The sequence below is a fragment of the Cervus elaphus genome, chromosome X (assembly GCF_910594005.1).
Source record: "Cervus elaphus chromosome X, mCerEla1.1, whole genome shotgun sequence".
NCBI lineage: Eukaryota > Metazoa > Chordata > Mammalia > Artiodactyla > Cervidae > Cervus > Cervus elaphus.
The window spans coordinates 106,086,013-106,105,054 of NC_057848.1; the positions used below are offsets into that span (position 1 = coordinate 106,086,013).

The 19,042-nt window shown below is 34.4% G+C and overlaps 1 protein-coding gene across 10 annotated transcripts in view; it reads left to right on the forward strand.

Annotated features, from left to right (window-relative positions):
• ATRX (ATRX chromatin remodeler) overlaps nucleotides 1-18,509 on the forward strand; it is a 281,986-nt gene extending 263,477 nt beyond the window's left edge. For all 10 annotated transcript variants that reach the window (XM_043897152.1, XM_043897156.1, XM_043897154.1 and 7 more), the window contains 5 exons: nucleotides 11,993-12,142; nucleotides 12,992-13,117; nucleotides 13,878-13,973; nucleotides 14,486-14,614; nucleotides 15,655-18,509. In XM_043897152.1, the coding sequence (XP_043753087.1) occupies nucleotides 11,993-12,142; nucleotides 12,992-13,117; nucleotides 13,878-13,973; nucleotides 14,486-14,614; nucleotides 15,655-15,933 (780 nt within the window). In that variant the 3' untranslated portion in view covers nucleotides 15,934-18,509. The remainder of the gene's footprint in view (nucleotides 1-11,992; nucleotides 12,143-12,991; nucleotides 13,118-13,877; nucleotides 13,974-14,485; nucleotides 14,615-15,654) is intronic.
• Nucleotides 18,510-19,042: the final 533 nt, after the last annotated feature.

The following is a 19,042-nucleotide window of genomic DNA, read 5'->3' on the forward strand; positions in this document are numbered from 1 at the left end:
TGGCTGTTAGTTTTAGAAGCACTTGTAGACAGCATGGCCCATTGTTTCATTGAGTTATGCAAGCCCCTTCGCCACGACAAGGCCGTGATCTTGATATTAATAGAGCTAGAGGATGAGATAGAATTTCAGTAGAGCTATTCAAAACCCTAAAGGATGATCCTATCAGGGTGTTGCATTCAGTATGTCTGCAAATCTCGAAGACCCAGCTGTGGTCACAGGACTAGAAAAGATCAATCCTTATCCCAGTTTCCAAGAAGGGTAATACTAAAGACTGTGCTAACCATCAGACAGTTGCACTCATCTCCCATGCTAGTAAGATCATGCTTAAAAGCTTGTACGCTAGGCTTTAGCATTCATTATATGAACCAAGAAATTCCAGATGTTCAAACTGGGTTTAGAAAAGGAAGAGGAACCAGACATCAAATTGCCAACATTTGCTGGATTGTCGAGAAAGCAAGGGAATTCCAGAAAAACATCTGCCTGTCCTTCATCAACTACACTAAAGTCTTTGACTCTGTTGATCATAACAAACTGTGGAAGGCTCTTAAACAGATGGGAATTCCAGACCGTCTTACCTCTCCCCGGAGAAACCTGTATGCAATTCAAGAAGCAGCAGTTAAAATCCTGTCTGGGGCAACTGATTGATTCAAGATTGAGAAAGGTATACAACAGGGCTGTCTGCTGTCACCTGTTTGTTTAACCTATATGCTGAGCACATCATGAGAAATGCAGGGCTGGATGATTTACAAGCTAGAATCAAGATAGGTGGGAGAAAAATCAACAACCTCAGACATGCAGATGATACCACTCTAATGGCAGAAAGGAAAGAGGAATTAAAGAGCCTCTTGATTAGGTTGAAGGAGGAACGTGAAAGAGCTGGCTTAAAACTAAATATTAAAAAAACTAAGATCATGGCATCTGACCCCATTACTTCATGGCAAATAGAAGGGGAAAGGTGGAAGTAGTGACATATTTCCTCTTCTTGGGCTCTAAAATCACTGCAAATGGTGACTGCAGCCCTGAAATCAGAACACAGTTGTTTCTTGGCAGGAAAGGCATGACAAACCTAGACAGTATGTTGAAAAGCAAAGACATTACTCTGCCAAAGAAAGTCGGTGTAGTCAAGGCTATGGTCTTTTCAGTGGTCACGTATGGTTGTGAGAGCTGGGCCATAAAGAAGGCAGAATGCCAAAGAATTGATGCCTTCGAACTGTGGTGCTGGAGAAGACTCCTGAGAGTCCCTTGGACAGCAAGGAAATCAAACTAGTCAATCTTAAGGGAAGTCAACCCTGAATACTCGTTGGAAAGACTGATGCTGAACCTGAAGCTCCAGTATTTTGGTAATCTGATGTGAATAGCCGACTCATTGGAAAAGTTCTTGATGCTGGGGAGACTGAAGACAGAAGAAGAAGAGGACATCAGACGATGAGATGGCTGGATGGGATCAGCGATCAATGGACATGAACTTGGGCACACTTTGGGAGATGGTGAGGGACAGGGAGGCCTGGCATGCTGCAGTCTGTGGGGTTGCAAAGAGTCAGACACCACTGGGCCACTGAACAACAGCAGCAACATTGTTAACTGTGGCCAATACACTGTACAGTACATCACCAGAACTCACTCAGCTTATAAGTGTAAATTTGTACCCTTTGGCAAACATCTCTCCATTTCACATACACTTCAGCTTCTTGTAGCCATCACTCTACTCTGTTTCTATAATTTCAGCTTTTTTATATTCCACATATAAGTGAGGTTGTACAATATTTTTCTTTCTCAGTATGACTTATTTCACTTAGCATAATGACTTATCCATCCATCCATCCTACAAATGGCAGGATTTCCTCTTTTTTTTTTTTGTTCAGTAATATTCAATTGTGTGCACCATTGTATGTACCCATTTTCTTTATTCATTCATTCATGGATTATACGTAGGTTGTTTCCATGTCTTGGCTGTTATAAGCAATGCTGCATTAAAGTTGGATTTGCAAATATCTTTTTGAGTTAGTATTTTAGTTTTCTTTGGATAAATACCCAGGAGTGGAATTGCTGGATCATATATATGGTAGTTTTATTTTTAGTTTTTTCAGGACACTCCATACTGTTATCCACAGTGGTTGCACCAATTTACTTCCCACCAACAGTGCATTCCCTTTTCTCTACTTCTTCACCTTTCTTCTTAATCAATACTGTGAGTTTATGGAAAGGCATTTGCAGTGTTATAGAGGTGTGTAATATTGGAGAGTCTAGATTTTATCTTTTAGTTACTGCAAAATCCTAAAGTGGCACAGCTCATGCTAGTCCTCCTTAATTATCTTTGATGCCGAATATATTGATCTTCAGTTAAGGGCAAGAGGTCTCAGGCAGGACTGAGGTTTGAATCTTGACCATATCAAGTTACTTGACTTCTCTGTGCCTCATTTTCTTGATCTGTCAGTCTGGGAAATTAGTATCCATTATAATAAAAAACTCATTCTCTCCATTTTTATTTGCATCTCCTTCTGAGACTGTTATTACGCTTTTAGCTTCCATATCTTTTAGCTTTTCTTTTGCATTTCCTATTTCTTTATCCTTTCCTGCTTTCTTCTGGGAAAGTGTCTCAGTATGATCTCCTAGCTAAGTTAGTCTTTAGCTGTACTTCTGCTACTTAAACTATCCATTGAGTTATTTATTTCAATGATTATTTTTTATCTGAAATACTTCACTTTTGACACTTTTAAGATATGTTTCATTTGAATTTCATATTGCTAATGTCTTCCCTTATTTCCTTAAGTGCACCTATCATGCTTACTCTGAATTATTTTTTCAATAACTCTGCCTCAGGTGGCATATGATGCCCATTTTGTCACCCTAGTGATGTTGTACACACATGTGTATCTTTCTAAGTTCCTGGACTATATGTTTCATTTTACCTTCTGTAGTTTTTTCTGCAGGTTGATTATCAGGAAGGGAACCAGCACCCCATGATGAATTACGACCTTAGAAATCTCATCAGTAATAAGGGGGTTAAAAATAGTGTGTATTTCATAGAGTTATTATGATTAATTAGATAATTCATATGAAGTTCTTAGAACAGCATCATCATGCATTTATGCATTCGGTTTAGGTTTTTAAAACATCTGTAGAGAGGTAACTTGGATTCAGACTCCATCTTAAGGAAACTGATTTGCTAAAATAGAGAGCTAACTAGGACTAAAATGCATACAGACCCATCTTTTCAACTTTGGTCTGTACCAGAATTCTGCCATATAGTCTACTGTTTCCCTTATCACAGAGAAAATATGTTTAAAAAGTTAATTAAAAATTATTCCTATTGTGAAATTTTCAAACCAGAAAAATGTAATGTGTACCCATATACCCATCACCTAGATTTAATTGTTAATATTTCACCACATGTGCCTCTATTTTTCTAAAATACTTTAAATTATAAGAATATATTTTGGTTGTAAATATTTTAGTATAAATCTAAATTATAATCACAATACCATAAAATTAATCATTCTTAATTTCCTAGCATCATCAAATGCCACATCCATATTAATATTCAGATTAACCCACTTGTCTTAAAAATGTTTGTTACAATTTCTTTGTTCAAACCAGGATCCGTTCAAGGTGTACAGCACTTGGTTGTGGTGTCTCTCTATGTATTTCTTTAATTTAGTGTAGTCACCTTCCCTCCCTTCATTCTGGATTTATTTCCTAATGGTGAATTTGAATTTCTATATCTTATATATTCTGTAAACTGAAAATTAGATCCAAAAGTTTGATTAGATTCATGGCATATATTTTCTGGCAAGAATGTTTCATAGATGTTGTGTAAAATGAGATTAGTATTCTTTAAGAAAAAGATACGGCAAGTTATGGGGAAAAGGAAGTAATACATATCAAGTGCTTGTGCTATGTTCCTTTTAAAAACATAATCTCTTTTAATCCTTACAATAATCCTATGAGTTACAGGTGGTATTACCCCTTTGTAATAAGGGAGTTGGTTCTGAGAGATTACCCAGTTATTAAGGAGCAAAGTTAGAATTCCAAAAGAGGTTTCTTAGAAAACTAAGATGGAACTACCAGATGACCCAGCAATTATACTTTTGGGTATATATCCCCAAAAATGAAAATAGTAATTCAAAAATATATGTGTACCCCAGTGTTCATAGCAGCATTACTTACAATAGCCAAGATATGGAAGCAACCTAAGTGTTTACCAACAAGATGTGGTAAATTATATATACAATGGAATACTGCTCAGCCATAAAAAATGAAGTTTTGCCATTTGCAATAACATGGATGCACTTGAAGGCTATTTTGCTTAGTGTAATAAGTCAGCCAGAGAAAGAGAAATACTGTAGGATGTCACTTATATGTGGAATCTAAAAATACACCAAGCTAGTGAATATAACAAAAAAGAAACAGACTCACAGATGTAGAAAATGAACTAGTGGTTACAAGTGAGGAGCTGGAAGGGAGGAGGAGCAAGATGAGGGTAGGGGATTAAGAGGTACAAACTATTATGTATAAAATAAATAAGTTACAAGGATATATTGTATAGCACAGGGAATATAGATAGTATTTTATCATTATAAATAGAGTATAACCTTTAAAAATTGTGAATCACTATGTTGCACACTTGAAACATATATAATATTGTATATCAGCTATACCACAGTAATAATAATGAAATTAAAATTCTTTTAAAGAGAGAAGGGAAAAAATTCAACAACGTACTTTAAATAAGCATAAGAAATTTTACTAACAAATCACTTGCTCTTTGTGCTTCAGTCTCTGGTAAAATAAGAGCAGTAAGTTGATTTGATCCTCAAATAAATTGCTTTGGCTTATTATGCTTTCATTTTAGGTAATGAGAGGTATCCTTTAAGCGTCAGCTAAAATTTATTTACATATGTATGTTCTTAGAACAGGTAATAACTTACTGGTCCTTCTATATACTCACTTTTTTTTTTTTTTCTGGTCCTTCTATAATTATGACAGCCATATATCTAGAATTTTCTAGGACAATTCTGACATCAGATAATTTGTCTTGTTGATTTTGTCCAATGAATTTTTCATTAGAAAGACTTGGTTAAGGTGTAAAAACTACTCTCTGTGTATGGGAATACATTGTTAGTTTTTTAAATTGAGAGTCTGCTTTAGACCTTTAGAAAAGGTGTTGAAAATAAGAGAAAGTGGTAAATGAAACCTGATAAGAGTCTTTTCTTGATCCCAGTTAACTGACCAAGAAAAAAATATTAAAATCTTAGTTCCTCAGACACATTAGTCACATTTCAAGTGCTCAGAGGCTACATGTGACTAGTGGCTACCAAATCAGACAATGCAGACACAGCACATTCCATCATTGCCCAGAATGCTGTTGGAGCAGTACTCTAGACCCTGTGATCTTTACTACTACATATAAAGCCTCCCAATTGACAAAGTTATATAACTCTGTGTGTGTGTAGACACACGCACAACACACACATATATATTGTTGTTTAGTTGCTGGGTCATGTCTGACACTTTTGCAACCCCATGGACTGTAGCCCACCAGGCTCCTCTGTCCATGGGATTTTCCAGGCAAGAATACTGGAATGGGTTGCCGTTTCCTTCTTCGGGGGATCTTGCTGACCCAGGGATTGAACTTGTGTCTCCTGCATTGCAGATAGATTCTTTACCACTATTCTGCCATTAAACTTTCCTCTAAAATTAAAAAGGTTGTCTTTTTTTTTATCAAATCAGTTGATTCCTGCAAAATTATACTGATGTTTATACATAAAATTGTTGTAGAGAGAAACATGGTAAGCAAGGCTATATGTCCTCTCAGTTTTTTTTTTTTTTTTCATTTTTATTTAGAGGAGTTCAGAAGGATATAACTAACATGTTTGCATGACAGTGATTGTGAATTACTATAGATACTTGAGTGCCACAGTATTTTAATATCCTAAAATGTTATTGAGGTTGATTGGTTCAAATGTGTCTTATAACACTTCCAGGAATAGGGACAGTGGAAAACTGAAACTAATACTTATAGGGGAATTAAGTAGGTAAATGTCTCTTCATTTACTGAGGTTTTCATGACTGAGCTTTTTATATCAAATTTATTACTTTAGAACCTTAAAAGGAGTATAAATTGTGGGAGAGATTTGATCAGAATAAGAATCACTAGTTGATCTTATATCATTTTTTAAACCATTTTAACTTTTACATTTTAATGTTTTCTTTCTTTAAATGTAATTTGAACTGCCAAAAAAGCTACTTTCCCTTCTATTTTCATATACCTTTTATAGCACACCTATGGTTGAGTTAGAGGATGTAACACTGTTAATAAACTAAAGAAATAATGTGAACTCCAGATTGTATAACGTAAGAATTGAGTTCCAATTCAGGCTTTTCTTGGAAAGCTGCAACCTCTAGAAAGTCACTACAGTCATATAAAAATATAGAATGGCACTCTTTACCTCACAGTGAATGGCATATGTCATGTATAAGAATTGTAATGGATAACCAATTTTTAAAGGTTAAATGCAGTGGCAGCCCACTCCAGTACTCTTGCCTGGAAAATCCCATGGCTGGAGGAACCTGGTAGGCTGCAGTCCATGGAGTCACTAAGAGTTGGACACAACTGAGCGACTTCACTTTCACTTTTCACTTTCATGCATTGGAGAAGGAAATGGCAACCCACTCCAGTGTTCTTGCCTAGAGAATCCCAGGGATGGGGGAGCCTGGTGGGCTGCTGTCTATGGGGTCGCACAGAGTCGAACATGACTGAAGTGACTTAGCAGCAGCAGTATCTAGTTCTTTAAATGTTAAATTGAGTATCAAACATTCTTATCGAAGGAGATTCTAGCTTTTAATCTCCACCAGTTCAATCCCTGGGTCAGGAAGATCCCCTCGAGAAGGAAATGGCGAAACATTCCAGTATCCTTGCCTGGAGAATCCCATGTACAGAGGAGCCTGGTGGGCTACAGTCCGTGGCGTGGCAAAGAGTTCGGCTCAACAAAAGGACAAGGAAGTGTCAGTTTGGCAGGCCTGCCTTTTCTTTCATTGAAAGTTACAAGTTCTACAGTTGTCACTGTCTTATTCTTACCTACAATTTGAGAATCTGGATTATATTTATAAATGCTCTTTGGCAAAGTTTATGTGCTCTTGACCTCAAATCTGATATGAGGTGGTATGTGAACTTCATTTAGTAGCTCTCTAGTTATTTTCAAATATGTTGCATTTTTTTCCCCCTTGGGTAGTTTGGGAAGAAATGGGCTTTAAATATGAAAGTAGAAACTTTTTTGACTAGGAATATTGAGTTTCTTTATTAAGAATCTAGACTTATTTAATAAAAGGAATTTTTTTCATAGCTTTTTGAGTGGGTCCTGTGGCACATAAGTATTCTAGTGATATTTCTAGATATTGCAATACTCAAATTCAAAGTGATAGCAAGCGAAATATTTTGAAACATGGCAAACCCCTGCCCCCACCCCTAGGCAAAGCTTGATTGTTTTTTTAAATTTTTATTTTCAAGGTTGAATTTCATAATTAATTAAATGGAAATTTTTGTCAGCTTGCCAAATACTTTAAACTTCAAAGTAATTAACTTAAACTTGTAGTTTATCATTAATTTTCTTTTATTAATTGGACTAGTCATTTTAAAGCTCAAACTAATTTAGGTTGTTAGCTAGAATATAGACCATGGTTTTCCCAGCTTCTAAGTTTTTCACTTATTTAAGGAGAAACAAAGTTTAGACAAAGAAAAGTAAAGGTACACATTTGGATATAATTTAAACCTCATTTTGATGACCGTTGGCTGAGTGATTATAGATTCTGCTCCACTATTATTTTCAATAATAGTGTTACTATAGCAACTAATATAAATGCATGGTTTAAGGGGGAAATAACAAAAAACCTCTCTCTGATCATATTGTATATTGGGATAAAATTTTTCTTTATTAGTTTTTATTACTTGCACTAGACTTTGCAAAATTTTTTTTCCCAAAGAAATACTCTGAGGATTCTGTTGCAGATATTTTTTGCCCTGTTCATTTCATCATCTATTTCTTGTGTTGACAGTATGCTGCAATTAATTTAAATGGGAAAGTTGTAGAAATAGTTTGTATCAGAAATCCTGTATCTTTTTTCTCTTACTGTGTCTTATACAACACTCTCAAAGAAAGATTTCTGCTTTCCTACTTCTGAAATGTATAAGTGAATCTTGTTCCTTTAAAAGTCAGTTGGCTTACATGTAGTCTTTTCTTTGTTAAAATGAAAATAATGGTAAAGGTACTTGTCTAAGTCCCTGAGTATTGTTAGCATATTATTGTATGAACAAGTGGTTGATATACATTAAAATTTATCCATTAACCTACTTCATTGCAGATTTGGTAATAATTAAAAACTAGAAGTGGCATAAACACATAATAAACTCTTAAGAGAATAATTAAATAGATGCTAAAGTATATCTATATAACATACACAATTAAAACCAATGAATGTTTTGTATTTTGTGTAAAATAATGTTCATGGAAAGATATTAAGGCAAAGAAGTAGGTTTTAAAGTTTAGTACAATCTCATTTTTATGTGAAAATTTATATACACACACGTGTATAAAATGTAAATATGTGGAGGGATATACACAAATGTTACTGGTAGTTATCTCTAGGTTTTATAACAGGAATTATAACATCATTTCCATTAAAATTTTTAAAAATTCTGAAAAGAAGGGAGTGTTGTGGCTAGTAAAAGGAATATGGTTATTTGGCTTGATGTTAGGAGGGAGCTAATGTTTTAGGGAAAGGGTCCAAAAGTTTTTAATGATACAAAGGTAAGTCACATGTACTTTTCCTCTGATTTGTTGGCATTTTAATTGACTGTGGGTCAAAATGGAAGTTATTGCATGGGTGGAAGCCAAATCATAATCTAACCATAATTAGGCAATCATGTTTGACTTGATAGCATAGATCTTAAATCTGGTGGGGAGAAGACATTTAAAGGTTTCAGAAGTGGGATTTCATAAAATGACTACTCCTGAAGATGAAAATGGTAAAATAGTTCATATCAGGTTCAGGCTAAGCATGAACTGGCCTTTTATAAGTTTGTGTCTATGTATTGTTTTTATTTCAGCTTTTATATTTTCTTTTATTAAAAAATTAACATACTTGTTTTTAAAAACTTCAAAAAGAACAAAAGTGTTAAAAGTGAAAAAAATAGACCTACTTAAGTTTCTCCTTCCTCCTTTAGGGAATCCTTTAGGGAATTCTTTTTGAAAGAGAATAGATCTGGGAAATGGAGGAACCATGCCTCAAGAAAACGGTCATTCTTTACAGTGTGATAGAATGATCACTGGATAGGAGTCAGGAAATGTATCTTCTAATCCCAGCTAGTCTTTAGCTCTGTGATTGGAAAAAAAAGTTACTTTGCCTCTCTGAACATCATTTTCTACCAATTTCAAGATGATAAGTTTGGACTTTGAAAATCGGGATACAGACACTTTTTAAAAAGGGTGTATATGAGCGTTGTTTGTGTGTATGTATGTGCATGCATTTCTGGAAAGGCTTTTTTTCTAATCATAAAAAGTAGTTATATGAATCATGGCATTTATAATTGAGAAATAAATGCTATACTTAATTGACATAGTGTTAGTTTCCAGAGAATTGGGTATTTCATTTATTCCTGTTATTCTTATATCACCCTGTTACACGTAACTGTAGAGCATTTCATCCATGTTTAACTCACAGTCATAACTAGATTAAGTTATTATCCACTATTACAGAAAGAAGCATACAGCTGAAAAATAAATTTGGTTTCTGCTGCTCTTTCCCTTAGGTTACTGTCTTAGAGAAATGAAGTGATTTTTGACTACAGTTCTTTTAAGAACATCACTTATTGTCAGACAGAAGTAAAATTGGGATTATCCATAGAACATTTCTGTCTTGTAATTTATTTGGTATTTTGTAGAACAGCTGACTTTCCTAATTATATTTGGCATGGTCACTTGCTAAAAATATTAGTCAGTGTTATCTGGTTTTATTACATACCTCTCTTCTGAGTCATGCTTGGGGTGGGGTGGGGTAACCATGGGAGACACACATCTAAGGAAGCATTATCTTTTAACAAAATTTAATTCAGATTGCCCTATCTCTCTGCCTGCCTGGTTAGTAACTCTGAACTTTGGAGATCTATCTAGTTGTGATAAACATGTTCTGTATGCCATAGGCCAGAGAAAGTCAGCTTTGATAGCAGATTTCTATACTGGTACAGAAGAAAAATGTTTAGTTAACATTTTAAAAGAAATAAACCAAAAAATAAAGAACTAAATCTATTAGCATATATGCATTCCACCAGTAGACTTTCTTTCTTGAACCTTGTATGGTCTTTTAATGTTTTCAACCAAAGAAATAGCACATGCATTCAAAATTAATTGTAAAATCTTAATTACAGATGTATCCATTAAAAAAAATCATTTTCTTTCATGAAATTATGAAGTGATTCTTTCCAAGTGTTTATTGATGTGGCAAGATAAAAAGTTTGTTAACATAATACCAAGTATCAAAATGGTTGGAATTGGTGTCAGCATTTGCTGTTGTACAGAAAAAAAAAACAAACTTAGGGCCTTATGAGTTGAATTTTTCATCTTGAGTTATATAACAAACATTTGAGCTCCTACCCTGTGCTGGATCGTATACTCTAGATATGGTTGAAGATGTAAAGACAAAATTCTTTGTAAGTATGGGCTTTGTCTATGCTAAAACTTATGGAGGCATTAAGCATTATTGAATATAGGTTAAATTTAATGTACTATATGCTTCCCTGTACCTTCCTTTGACCAGTCGTTATTTACATTCCTTCATTAAATTCACTCAGTTTAAAAAGTATGTTCTAAGGAAACTTGCTGTTAGAAGCTATGGAAAATCCTTTTGTAAAGTGAATTAATTTGCCTTCTATATATCCAGGTTTTCATCTTTAATTTTTTAATAAACAGCTTCTGAATATTTAAAATTTTTTGTTAGCAAGTGACATATCCATGGTTCACTTTAACCCCCACCCTCCATGATCTCCATTTGTGTGTGTCTCTTTTATAATCATAATCATACAGCGCAGGAGTTTGGGGTTCTTACTGAGTATATAAGTGATTCCAAGTTTTAAGCTTTTTGTTTTTTAACCTTAAAAGACTGACATAAGACATCATGACTTTAAAAAAAGACACTTTGATAATAAAATGATAAATAATGTATATCAATTTAAATTTGATCCTAGGTCCTTATAGTGTAATTTATATTTGAGTTTCTTACAATTGAAATATAAGGACTGTATGTTCCAGTTAAACTGTTCTGTAGCTGTTTTGATTAATTTAGACTTGGTTTTTGTTCGTATAGTGGTTGGTAGCTAAAGTGATTATGAAAATAAAGTTATTAAGGGACTTCCGTGGTGGTTCAGTGGCTAAGACTCTGGTGCTCCCAGTGTAGGGGCTCAGGTTCAATCCCTGGTCTGGAAACTGGATCCCACATGCCGCAACTTAGAGTTCTCATGCTGCAGCTATAAAGATGCCACATGCTACAGCGAAGATCAAAGATCCTGCATTCTGCAACTAAGAGACCTGGTGCAGCAAAATAGATAAATACAGGTGTTAAATATGTATGAACAGGAGTAGCCATGATGTTTAGCACAAGCATCTCTGAATTTAGCACACTTACGTTAGCCTTTTTTTTAATCAACTCTGAAAAAAGCACAAAACAAAATGCATATGAAAAAATTAGAAAAATGTTGGAGGAAGAGAGCTTGAAAGATGAAAAGTAGTCATTAAAAATTAAACTCCTAAAACATGCTGTATAAATATGACATTCTTACATAAGAGGCTGGTATTGCATGTATTGTGAATGTTTTCTAGGTAATTTATCATATATATCAGAAATATGTATAGTAGCACGAGTTTCTAGACTAACAGTAGGTCAAAGAATTATGGAAATATGATCAGAGGGAGAAAATAACTATTATTTCAACCCTTCTAAACAGGACACCATACTTGCAGAACTTCTTCAAATACATAAAGAACACATTGTAGGATATCATGAACATGATTCTCTTTTGGACCACAAAGAAGAAGAAGAGTTGACTGAAGAAGAAAGAAAAGCAGCTTGGGCTGAATATGAAGCAGAGAAGAAGGTAGTTCATCTGAAATGCTTTTTGTTGTTGTTTTTGTTGTTAGTCATTTAAAAGAACAGTGGAGGAAGAAAGGGGTCACATTTGGAACAGGTAATAATATAGTGAATCTTCAGGAACAGAGTCCCCCAAGTTTGGGTGTCTGTTTATGGGCTTTGGCTGCCTTTGGTGGTAGACTTGAAGGAGAGGAGAGAAGAAAATGTTTGCCCTTAAAGAGTAGTAACCTCATTTCTGATTAGCACTTACTAAATTGAGAGATTAGTGGGAAGCTGTATATTTAGCATCACTTAACTTCCATCAACACCCTTACTGTAGTAGCAGACATATAGGAACTTGAGTTTGGAGGTAGGGGTAAATGTTGCTTTAGCATGTGTACCAAACTCAAAGTTCTGACCAATTATCAGAACACAAAAATACTCTGTTATTGGACATTAATGTCAATCTCCAGCAGCAACCTTATTTAAAATAGTTCCACCTCTGTTTTAAATACCACCTCACTTGAGCAAAAATGTGCCTGAGCATGGGAAACCTTATCCTAATACCTGAATCCTTTTTAAACTCCTAATTCATTGTACTAAACTTCTTTAACATTGTGATTTTAGGAGTCTCATCAGAATTCTCTGAGTTGCCCCATACTGTGGGAATTATCAGAAAAGAGTACACCTTTAGGGGTTAAAGCTTTCTATGTAATAAGATCTTGGTTTCAGATGAAAAGGGTGTTTTGTTTGTGTGTGAAGGAGTGTTAATAATTTCCTAGATCTGAGAATGTGGATTTTTTTCTCAACCAGTAGGTGATGTAGAATTTCAAGTTTTAAATCACAATGTGGAAAGTGCATAATTTTTTGTTTGTAGGGACTGACCATGCGTTTCAACATACCAACTGGGACCAATTTACCCCCTGTCAGTTTTAACTCTCAAACTCCTTATATTCCTTTCAATTTGGGAGCCCTATCAGCAATGAGTAATCAACAGCTGGAGGTAAGTTGTGAAGTACGAAAGTATTTTGCCTTGAATTAAAGGCAATTTCAAGTGCCTTGTTGTTGAGGGTTTCCTATGCAGGAATATCACATTCCCCAAAAGATTACCTCTGAATAGACCTAGAAATTTTTCTTTTATTTGTTGACCTTTTTGAACCAGCGTAGTTATAATAAAATGTGGTTTGTTCAGAGCACAAAGAAATCAGGCCTTGAATTATTATAGTTTGAATTATTTTAATTAAGAAACAATAGGGTAGCTGACTGGCTAGAGAAATAGCACTTTCTTCAGTTATAAGATATTTTGAATAAACAAATTATTTAGTGTTTGAAAGTGGGATAAATACACACATTGATCTACATTCTGAAGCAGTGTAGATGCAACTTTAAGTATATGATAATGTATAGTATTATGAAATAATTTAAAAATAGGATCAATGATGAGTTAAATAGGACTAGGTTTTAATATACCAGTAATTAAATAATGTAATTGAATCTGTGATTTTCTTTTTAAAATGTGCTTATGGAGTCATTTAAATTATTAAATTATTGGCACCATAGAACCCAATTTTTATCTTCCTAACAAGACCCTCACTGATGAGTTTTACTCCATTTTATTGATGCTGAATTTTGCTGTACTTTTCAATTACTTAAAGATTTTTAAGGCCACATGCTGTAAATTGGCAAGAGAAAGGCTCCCTATACTTTTAAAACTAAGCTGTCTTTTATGTGCCCTGATAAGGTTATTTCTTGCATTCTTCTAGGACCTCATTAATCAAGGAAGAGAAAAAGTTGTGGAAGCAACAAACAGTGTGACAGCAGTGAGGATTCAGCCTCTTGAAGATATAATTTCAGCTGTAGTAAGTTAATTGGCAATTGTCCTACACCAACTTGCAATTCTTATTCCCACCATTCATTCTGACTTTTGTTTTTTGCTTCACTACTTCTGTGGGGGAAAGACCGTAATTCTTATAACTTGATTTACAACAGTAAAATACTAGTAAACTGTATAATAGTGCCAAGCTACATATCTCAGTTTTATCTAGATGTTGGTACAAAAGAGAAATATAAAATCGAAGAATTGGAAAATCAGTTAATCATGGGAATGTATGTGTTGTTTATATAAACATATTTTAATTATCAGTTGCATGAATTAAATCCAAATAGTTTTTCTCCAGGCATAGCTAACTCTTGTACAACAGTGGACAGTTTAGTACCTTGCTTTTACATCATCATCTTCTTTAGAAAAGAATAAAGGAAAAGGGGGAAAGAAAACTTTAAAAATCCTGAATATCTTTAAGGACTATAAATATTTTAAATTGTTTTCTTCAATTCTACTGCAATAAGGAGTAAATAGAAATTTTTCTTCTAGTGGAAGGAAAACATGAACCTCTCAGAGGCCCAGGTACAGGCATTAGCATTAAGTAGACAAGCCAGCCAGGAGCTTGATGTCAAACGAAGAGAGGCAATCTACAATGACGTGTTGACAAAACAACAGATGGTAAGAATTCAGAGTATCTCTAGGTTATGTTTAATTTTCTTGAATTTATAATAATGAGTTTGTGTGACATCTATGTTGATATCTGTTCCCATATGTGGTTGGATGGATGGTCATTGGTTATTCCCAGAAGAAATTTTATTCATAAACCTAGTAATGTCAAATAAAGGTAATGTCTTTTGTTGCAAAGGAGCAACAGCTTCCCAAATGAATCTCCTTGAAGTTTACATAGCATCTCTTCCATATAATTTTACTTTTGTATATTCTGCACATCTAAAAAGGAATTTTTGCCAGACTTCTCTTACCACATTTACTATTTTTAAACAACTTCCACAAATAAGTATACTTTTTAATATATTTGAGATAACAAGTGGAGCTATAAATGATATATGACACAGGTTCCTACTAAATTATGTAATTCTTTGTAAGGCTAACATATTCCAGAATCCTTGATTATCTTTGTTAGCATGGTTGTTTGGCAGCCATCTACCTTGCACTGGGAAATTTCAACTCTTGACACCAGGGAATCAATTTCTGTGGCATGAATTTTACTTAGAAAGCACTGTAGAATTATGTGGTTTTAAATTATCTTAGGAAATCTGAGACATTCTAGGTAGGCAGGTAGGAATTACTCCCACTGCAAGTGCCTTTTCCCTTTGGTGTTTGTCACTAAAAGTGTTTATTTGTCTGTCATCATGTGAAATATTCAAAAGAAGGACAAAGAAAGAGACTTGACAAAAAAGTGCTGTAACTAATACTTGAGACTAATCACAGTGCAGGACAGGTTACTATAGCAACCAACTTAAATGCTGCTTGCACTACAATAGTCAAGTCATTAAGAGAATTTAGCCCTAAATGGTGTTACTAACTGGTTTCTACAGTAATGGTCCTGTGAATGCCATCAAATTAGTAATGGTGATAACAATAATATGTTTTTCTTTTGGTATGGTACCCCCTTAACAAATTGATTTTAACTCAAAATTTGATACTGCCTCTTTGGAGACAGGTCATGCACTTGTAACAGCTCCCTTTTCTCTCCTTAGTTAATCAGCTGTGTTCAGCGAATACTTATGAACCGAAGGCTCCAGCAACAGTACAATCAGCAGCAGCAGCAGCAAATGACTTATCAACAAGCAACACTGGGTCACCTCATGATGCCAAAGCCTCCAAATTTAATCATGAATCCTTCTAACTACCAGCAGATTGATATGAGAGGAATGTATCAGTCCGTGGCTGGTGGTATGCAGCCACCACCATTACAACGTGCGCCACCCCCAATGAGAAGCAAAAATCCAGGACCCTCCCCAGGGAAATCAATGTGATTTTGCACTAAAAGCTTAAAAGATTGTTAAAATCATAGAAAGATCTTTTATTTTTTTAGGAATCAATGACTTAACAGAACTCAACTGTATAAATAGTTTGGTCCCCTTAAATGCCAATCTTCCATATTAGTTTTAAATTTTTTTTAATAGGGCATACCATTTCTTCCTGACATTTGTCAGTGATGTTGCCTAGAATCTTCTTACACACATTGAGTACAGAAGATCTTTCAAATTGTTTTCAGTGAAAACAAGTCCTTCCATAACAGTAACAACTCCACAGGTTTCCTCTCTAAATTTTTATGCCTGCTTTTAGTGACCATAAAATTGTCATAAATTAATGACTTTATGAAAGAATACTGATTTATATATTCATTCTTTACATATAAAAACACACAGCTGAGTTCTTAGAGTTGATTCCTCAAGTTATGGAATACTTTTGTACTTATCCATTTCTTGACTAAAGTGATTGAAATGGTTTTAATGTTCTTTTGACTGAAGTCTGAAACTGGGCTCCTGCTATATCATCTCTGTGACTGAAAGTTAGAAACTAAGGGTTGGTTATCTTTGACACAGAATTGTGTGCAATATTGTTAAATACTACTGCTCTAAAACTGGGAGGAGTCTTACAGTTATCTTAGCATTGTATAAACAGCCTTAAGTACAGCCTAAGAAGAGAATTCTTTTTCTTCTTTAGTCTTTTCTGCCATTTTTATTTTCAGTTATATGTGCTGAAATAATTACTGGTAAAATTTCAGGGTTGTGGATTATCTTCCACACTTGAATTTTCTCTCTCCTGGCACTAATATAAGGCACATCTCTTAACTGCTTGGTGCCAGTGCTAGTGCTTCATCCTGTTGCTGGCAGTGGGATGTGGACTAACAAAATCAAGTTCTAGCATTTTAGGAGGTTAAGGATGACATTGTGGTTGTTAGCTTCACACCCTGTTTTGTAAACAACATCAAAATGGCAGAACCATTGCTGACTTTAAGTTCACATGGGGAATATGCTTTAAAACAATTCCCAGTATGTCAGTATTGTGAAGTAATTCCTCCTAAAGATAAGGATCACTGGCTTCTATGCGCTTCCTCTTCTTTTCTCTCATCAGTATGTTCTTTTTCCCCAACTGTATTTTCTTACATAAATTATGTTTTAAAGCTCAATTTTTTTTTAGTTTAGATCTGTGAGGCAATTTTCTAATCAAAATTCATCTAATGCCCTTTTATGAGGTTTTACATTGTTGTTTTTCTTAATCCAGGCTTGTAAAAATGACCTATATGCTTATTCATGTACAAATTTGGTTGCTTGAGTTTCTTAAAGAAAAAGATTGTTAGACTATGAGAGTCAACTCAACATGGCGAAACCATTTTTGAGATGGCGATGTAACATGTAGTGGAAATAGCTAACAAATTCCAAAAAAAAAAAAAAAAAGCTGGGTGGAGGATTTGCTCGAGGTATCACTGAGTTAGAATGAGTTTAACATTAGCTAAAACTGTTTTGAGTTGTTTGGACGATTAAGAGATGTCCACTTTTATCTTGAAAGAACTAGTGGTAGAACATTCAAGAGTACTAAGTTTGTCATGTAGAATTTTGAGGTTTGGTGGATCCACCCTCCACCTTCCCATATTTGGATATTATGCCAGCCATATAATCAAATTTATTTCACTGCGGGATGTGTTTTTACTTTAGAAGAAATGAAAAAGACAAGATTTGTGAAATAAATATTTGAAGACAATATACTCTGGCCAGCTCTTATCAGTTGGTATTGCTAGAAGTCCAGAATACTTTAAACCTGATTTACTCAACCTGGGAACTTTCACCACGGTCTGATTACTTGCTCAAAGACATAGATGTCAAAATTTTAGGCAACCTTCTAAACCTTGAATGAAACCATGAATGAAACTATGACTTAAAGAATAATACATAGAAAGGTTAATTGGAAATAGTTTGGGATAAAACTTGGATCACTTTGCATACAATCTTCACTTGACATTTTAGCTACATAATATGTACTTTGAGTATAACATCAAGCTTTAACAAATATTTAAAGATAAAATCATGTCAATAAGATACTAAAAGGCTCATTTTTATATTTGTTTTAGATGTTTTAAATAGTTGCAATGGCTTAAAAAAATGATGATTTAAAATGTTGCTTGTAATACAGTTTTGCCTGCTAAATTCTCCACATTTTGTAACCTGTTTTATTTCTTCGGGTGTAAAGCGTTTTTGCTTAGTATTGTGATATTGTATATGTTTTGTCCCAGTTGTATAGTAATGTTTCAGTCCATCATCCAGCTTTGGCTGCTGAAATCATACAGCTGTGAAGACTTGCCTTTGTTTCTGTTAGACTGCTTTTCAGTTCCGTATTGAGTATCTTAAGTACTGTAGAAAAGATGTCACTTCTTCCTTTAAGGCTGTTTTGTAATATATATAAGGACTGGAATTGTGTTTTTAAAGAAAAGCATTCAAGTATGACAATAATACTATCTGTGTTTTCACCATTCAAAGTGCTGTTTAGTAGTTGAAACTTAAACTATTTAATGTCATTTAATAAAGTGACCAAAATGTGTTGTGCTCTTTATTGCATTTTCACAGCTTTGAAAATCTGTGCACATAATGTTTCATAGAAAATGTATAGCTTTTTATGTGCTATTTAATGGTGGTTCTTTTGCACATTTAGTTATTTAATATTGGGAGGTCAAGGAGTTTGGTTTTTGAATCTGTTATATACTAAATTCTGTAAAAGGAAATCTTAAACCTCAAAAATAATTTACATACTAGGAAGCCTATGTGTGTTTGTTAGTTTTGGTTGTCTGTGTGTAATCCAGCACCATTTCCTGCTTCCCAACAGCTGTGTCACTCATTTAAGTGAAGCAGACCTACCACTCCACAGTTGATACGAAAGCTGCTTATCATCCTGAAGCACTAGCAGGTTGATGGAAATTATCACCTGGCCTCCAAAGAAGCTGAATATTTTGCAGTCTTCCCTTAGCTATGCCCATTCTCCCTCTAACATCATAAAATCAGATACATATTTCTGTACCCTAAACAAAACTTTCAAAACAGTTACATATCCCAGTAAAAATTTTCCTTTGAGGGTGGCATGTTGTGA